The following is a 6,252-nucleotide window of genomic DNA, read 5'->3' on the forward strand; positions in this document are numbered from 1 at the left end:
TATTTTATACATCTAAAATTTCACATGCATTGTAAATTTATAAAGTTTGAATTCTAATCAAGTTATTATTTTCAATAATTGTAATTTTTACATTATTGTAAAACCGTATTGACTCTATTGACAAATATCCCCATCAGTCAATATGCAACAACAGGGTCCAGCGTCGGAAGAGATGCAATATAGATTCTGAAACTTTTTTTAAATTTATTTATTGAATAATAATATTAATTCTTAGTTACTTTGCCCTCATCTAAATGATTAAAACCGCCTAACCGTCACTTTCATAAGGACATCTTTTGTGAACAAAATCTTGACGTGCCTTAACACGGTGTCTTTCAATGTTATTAAAGTGATACTCGTATGTTTTCTTATTATTTCGCTTCTGTTCAAATCATATGACTAATCATTTGTCTGTGTAGCAAAGAGACGTGAGAGGGATTCCTCTTTATTGTATGTTAATCACAGGACAGTACATGCACCGCTATAAATAATTGTTGAAAACAGTAGAAACTTATATGTGCAGAATTTCTAATCAGCAGTTTTCTATTTACGAAACGTAGAGAGAAGATGCTGAGAATTGATCCTTTCTTTATTGCAACGTTTCTTGGAGTACTAGGACTGGTTCATTCACTTCTAAAACCAATCCCCCTCCCGACCAATTTACAAGAATGTTACAAATTCCGTTCCTTCAACATGACGCCATCTGATTCGGATGCCATAAGAATTCAGAACGTTTGCTTTAGAAATTACGAATACAAGCAAATCGCTGCTGGTAAGGTTTGGTCTGGTCCAAACATTACACAAGAAGGAATCAACTATATTGATGGCTTATTCCGTCAAATATTTACCGAAGCGAGAGAAGTAGAAAGATACTACAGTGGTAGAAGACATAAAAGACAGATAAGGCGTCCATGGAGATACAGACAGGAAGTGCGCAGTGGGAATGCCTTTCGTCGGTTCGCAAATTGCATAAACCGACTTCAGAATCAGGTACATTTTAAAAATCTATTGAAACAATGGAATTTTCAAGTCTTATTTTTTTACGCTTGTGAATGAAAAACTCATACAATTCTAATTGAATTATTGAATAGATTAGCAGTATAATAGTGTAATGATCGGTCAAGTTAAGGTTATTGATATGAAATAATAGAGGTCAAGGTTATTCTTATGTAATGATCCAGGTCAAGGTAATTTATTTGACTTTTGAAGACTTTTTATTTGAACACTTTCATGTTCAACATAACATATAAGGGTTACTAATCAAATGGTCAGTGAAATAATTCATAATGCTTAGAGAATACATGACTGTGATAATGTCATAATCAGAGAAATTATTTTTTGATGCAAACATGAAACTAATTTTGATTTTAAGTCAAAGATTATGTCTTAAATAATATTTAACAATATATGAAAAAAATCTTTTAGAGAAATTGAACTTGTGGAATGATGTTACTTCGCAGAGTTTGCACAGCAGACCTCAAAAATACCCGTTGTAAAACCTTTAGTTGACTTACTCTGTAAAATATTAAATTGTAGTAAAATCTCAAGGATGAAGATTTTCTAGTTTGTAGAACCGCGGGATGCCGGGCGCAACACTTATCAAACCCTAGCTGTTTTTCACTCGGGACCAGCGTTGGACACTGCCCATGATGGACCTGGTTTCACCCCTTGGCACAGAATTTATCTGCTGCTGTAAGTTATTTCAGCGTTGTAAACTGATAATACAATTATTAGTAATTCAATCAATCCTTCATATTTCTCAAATAACAATTATTTAACATCTGATGTAGTTACATCATTGTTGTTTTTTGTTGCATTTCAAATGCTATGCCCTACTTGAACCAGTTTCTCCGGCTATGGAATACTTGTATAAAAATCGTGCAATCAATATAATGAATATCATAACGCCCTACATATATATATATATATTAAAATAGAATATCTTCAATTCTCTGGTCAAAAATAATACATTTCAAGTTATTTATTTAAAAAGGCTGCTTAAAACATGTACATCTTTAGTGATGTAATGTGATACATGTTAGACTACATTTGAATGCAGAGTCATTAAATTGGACTGTCCCTGTTTTCAGCTTAGAGTCAGCATGTGGAGTTCCCATCCCTTATTGGGATTCATCAGTGGATCATGATATGGGAGATCCAACAGAGTCAGTCCTTTGGAGCGACCAGTTCTTCGGAAACGGTGACGGAGTTGTTAATCGCGGGCCTTTTCGAAATATGCGTACAATCCTTGGTGGGCCAGTAATCAGAAACATTGGAACAGGTGAGCAGAAAAAAAATGTCGCAAGATTCAACTTGAAGAATAATATGCATGTTTTTGGTCTTTCTGTCTGTCTGTCTGTCTGTCTGTGTATTTATCTGTTTGTCCGCAAAAACTTTAACCTTTGGTCATAAACTGTACACCATTCTAACCTAGCTAAAACCAATCGCCTCTAACAATTTCAAAGTTTTGTCTAAGTGGGAAGACTTCATATTTTTTACCCTATGACCTATCCTACTTTTATCCTACTTTTGAAAAAGATGCAATACAGGGGCATCAATGTTTCACAAACATATCTTGTTTTCTCTATAAAGATATTAATTTTTTTTATTTTGTAAGAAATATCAGCTAATAGATGGTTTGCTTACAGTAAAAAGATATGCTGCCGGAATAATTAGCTATATGAAGTAAAAATATTCAATTCACATATTTAAAGGCATTTTTACTTTACCTCATGTGTTATAAAATATACAATATTTCATTTATTCTATAGGCGACAGCGCCCTGTTCACCAAGGATGGTGTCAGAGCAGTTCTTAGTCGAAGAAATTACGAGGACATAATGGAGCCTAAAGAAGGAGCGGAATATATGTTCAGTTTGGAAGGTCATCATAATGGCCCGCACGTCTGGGTCGGAGGTCACGTTGCTAGCCTTAACACTGCACCATATGATCCAGTGTTTTACATGCACCATGCATTCGTTGATGCAGTCTGGGAAAGGTTTCGAGAACAACAAAGAGCAAACGGAGTAAATCCAGAAACAGATTACCCCGCCACTTATCCAGATGGACACGGTCCTGATGTCATGATAGATTTCAGACCATACGTCAATCAAATACCCAATAGCTTTGCCATGTTAAACTTCATAGCAAATCTCGTCAGATACGAACCATTCCCTGCCTGTGATAATCAATGTAATCGAAGTCCCCATTTGCGGTGCGATCGGACTCGGCGTGCACCAACTTGTGTGTCACGAGAACGAAGAGGTGCACCCCCACAAATGTTTCAAGCAGGTGCTGCATCTAGAAGCGCTGCATTTAGTCGCACTGCGACAACACGATCACAATCTTTGGCTGTAGCTGAAGCTGCAGGACCTATACCTGCTGGTCCCAAGTTTCGTAGCTCGCCAATACGTGATACACGGAATCGAGCAAGCAGCATAGGAACTGCCCCTGTTGCACCGGAAATACAAGCTGCCAGAGCACAAGTCAGACGAGTTGTTCAAGCACGTGTTCGACGTGATATTTCTGAAGCAACTGGAAATGATACATTCAGCAGTGATAATCATCAGTCTGTTTCGTCTCTTCAACGATCTTTTACAAATACCTTTTTAATGGACGGAAAAGTAGATCTAAAGAGATGGGTTTACGTGCCAATTCGTATTGTGTATACTAGGTCTCCCAATGTAGACGGTATCGATCAAACAATACTCAGAAATGTAGACTTGTCTAAAGATTCTTGCCAAGCAGCTCAATCAGGGGCTTTAAAGGTGTTTGTAGCTTCCAATGGTTTGAATTATTATGGTTCATATAAAGAGTTCGTGATAATAGATGAGAGGCAACCGGTGTCCATTACAACAACTGCTGTAGGAATAAAGAACCCGGATTATGGCGAAGGAGAGGTTCTGTTCACCGCATATGACTCTTGTGGAAGACCATGTCGTCCTCTGTGTTTGACGGAAACCAAAGGACAACAGAAATATAAGGCTTGTTCTGGAGCTTTTAAGATCTCGTCTGCTCGCCCGGAAATGTACAGATCTACATACAAGGATGCTCTTGCTGGTGATTTGTTGTCACAAAACTTGTTTGATACATATTCGTACTACTCACAAACGCCTATTACTTTTGCATGTGACAATAATAAGAAATGGCCATGGGAGTATTAGTCTTTGTTAGACAATATGTGTTGATTTATGATTGGTTAATTTTTTTTTATTTTATAAATGTTTTTGTTGAATAAATTATTTATATGTATGTTACATTATTTATGAATTAGCTTCTTTTAATACTCACTTTAGTCAAGTGTCCAGTTTAATTTTTTTTTCTTTCCCAGAATATGATTTTTCAATGGAAGTTCCTTATCTTTACGGTCGTCGTGTTTGAATAGATAAATTCCTCTCATAAAATACAAATTAGAAGTGAAATCATATCAGAATCATTATTTTAATCCTAATATCATATACCAGTTTAAGTTTTTTAGGGGAGGGGGGAGGAGGTTTGAATATTTTCCGAACGTCGAAGTTTGGTTTTAAACGAAATTTCGATTGTGATGAAGTTGAAGAGTCGTTTTTCCTTGTTCTTGATTAACGTGAATACACGATTCCACTGTGTATATTTTGTGACTGCTGGGTAGTTTGTCACCTTGTGCATCCAACTTCAAATAAAATTAGGTTTTAAAATTTCATATTTGGATGTTAACATGTTTATTTATAAGCACATGCAGATATAACGCAAATAACACTCGCACAAATGATATTGTCTTAGACCTAAACACGTCTTCTTTAAAGATATAATAGTAAGTGCAAAAAAATTGTCTTTTAACACAAGATTGTATACGAAGGTAGCTGCAGAGACCTCTAAAGCATTTTTTTTTATTTTTGGCAAACAAGAAAACATTTAAAGATATGATGATGTTAAAACTTTCGGCTGCTCGTGCGAGTTAAAATTTTGCTCTATCAACCGAACCTTGCATTTAAACCAATCGAACGAGTTCCTTTTTTGGTCTATTTCAACGAAAATGCTTCAATATTCATGTCGTCAATCACAAATTTTCTAGACCACTGATTTTTATTTATAGAAAGGGGAAAAAAATTATCAGGTGTTAAAATAAAGTGTTGCGTATTTTGTTCATAAAAGATTAAGATTGATAAAGAGTCAAGATAACAAAATAACATACGTGTATCCAACATCATTGTTTACATTAACATGTATTTTCTTCATTCACTTTTGATTGCACATTTTAACATGATGCCTCAACATATACTTGAAACTTTTTTCAAAATGATTAGAAATATTATTCGATTTTTAGCTCTACTGGTCAGAGACCAGAAGAGCTTATCTGATAGTAAGGTGTCCGTCGTCCGTCCGTCTGTCTGTCCGTCCGCCTGTAAACAATTTTTCAAAACGCTACTCCTCCTACAGTTTTGATTTCAATATAACTTGGTACATAAGTAGACTACACAAGATACATAATTCTGTATATCGGTTTTTGATTTCAATGAACGGTGTTGCCATGGTTACTAAAAATAGAATTTTTTGGGAAATACATTCAAAATGCTACTTCTCCCACAGTTTTGATCTGATATCAATATAATTTAGCACACAAGAAGACTATACTAAGATACATAATTCTGTGTATCGGTTTTTGATTTCAATGAACGGTGTTGCCATGGTTACAAAAAATAGAAATTTCTGTGAAAATTTTCAAAACGCTACTCCTCCTACCGTTTTGGTCCGATTTCAGTACAACTTGGCAAACAAGTAGACTACATTAAGATACATAATTCTGTATATTGATTTTTGATTTCGATGAACGGTGTTGCCATGGTTACTAAAAATAGAAATTTCCTTGAAATACCTTCAAAATGCTACTCCTACAGTTTTGGTCTGATTTTAGTATAACTTAGCACATAAGTAGACTACACTAAGATACATAATTCTCTGTACCAGTTTTGGATTTCGATGAACAGTGTTGCCATGGTTACTAAAATAAGAAATTTTCTTGAAATACTTTCAAAAAGCTACTCCTCTTACATTTTTTGTCTGATTTTAGTATAACGTGGCATACAAGTAGACTAGACTGAGATACATAATTGATGATTGCAATAAATTTTGCCACATAAAGACAGTAAACCAAGGATCATTATTCTATTTATTGCTGTTGCAAAGTTTCAAGTCCAAGTGCTACTTTTATCTTCCTTTATAAGTACAACCAGTAGAGCTACAGTCTCGTCAGAAACTTCTGGGTTTTTTTGTT

General features: G+C 35.0%; 1 protein-coding gene across 1 annotated transcript; it reads left to right on the plus strand.

Moving 5' to 3' along the window:
* Positions 1–542: 542 nt before the first annotated feature.
* On the plus strand, positions 543–4,260 carry LOC133175396 (tyrosinase-like protein 1). The gene is made up of 4 exons (XM_061310500.1): positions 543–990; positions 1,565–1,692; positions 2,091–2,281; positions 2,772–4,260. Exons 1-4 carry the CDS (start codon positions 568–570, stop codon positions 4,160–4,162), a joined length of 2,133 nt encoding a protein of 710 aa, XP_061166484.1. The 5' UTR covers positions 543–567; the 3' UTR covers positions 4,163–4,260.
* The last annotated feature ends 1,992 nt before the right edge of the window (positions 4,261–6,252 follow it).

This window comes from Saccostrea echinata, unplaced genomic scaffold (assembly GCF_033153115.1).
Source record: "Saccostrea echinata isolate AGI-Se365-2 ecotype Australia unplaced genomic scaffold, CSIRO_AGI_Sech_v1 ptg000062l, whole genome shotgun sequence".
NCBI classification, from domain to species: Eukaryota; Metazoa; Mollusca; class Bivalvia; order Ostreida; family Ostreidae; genus Saccostrea; species Saccostrea echinata.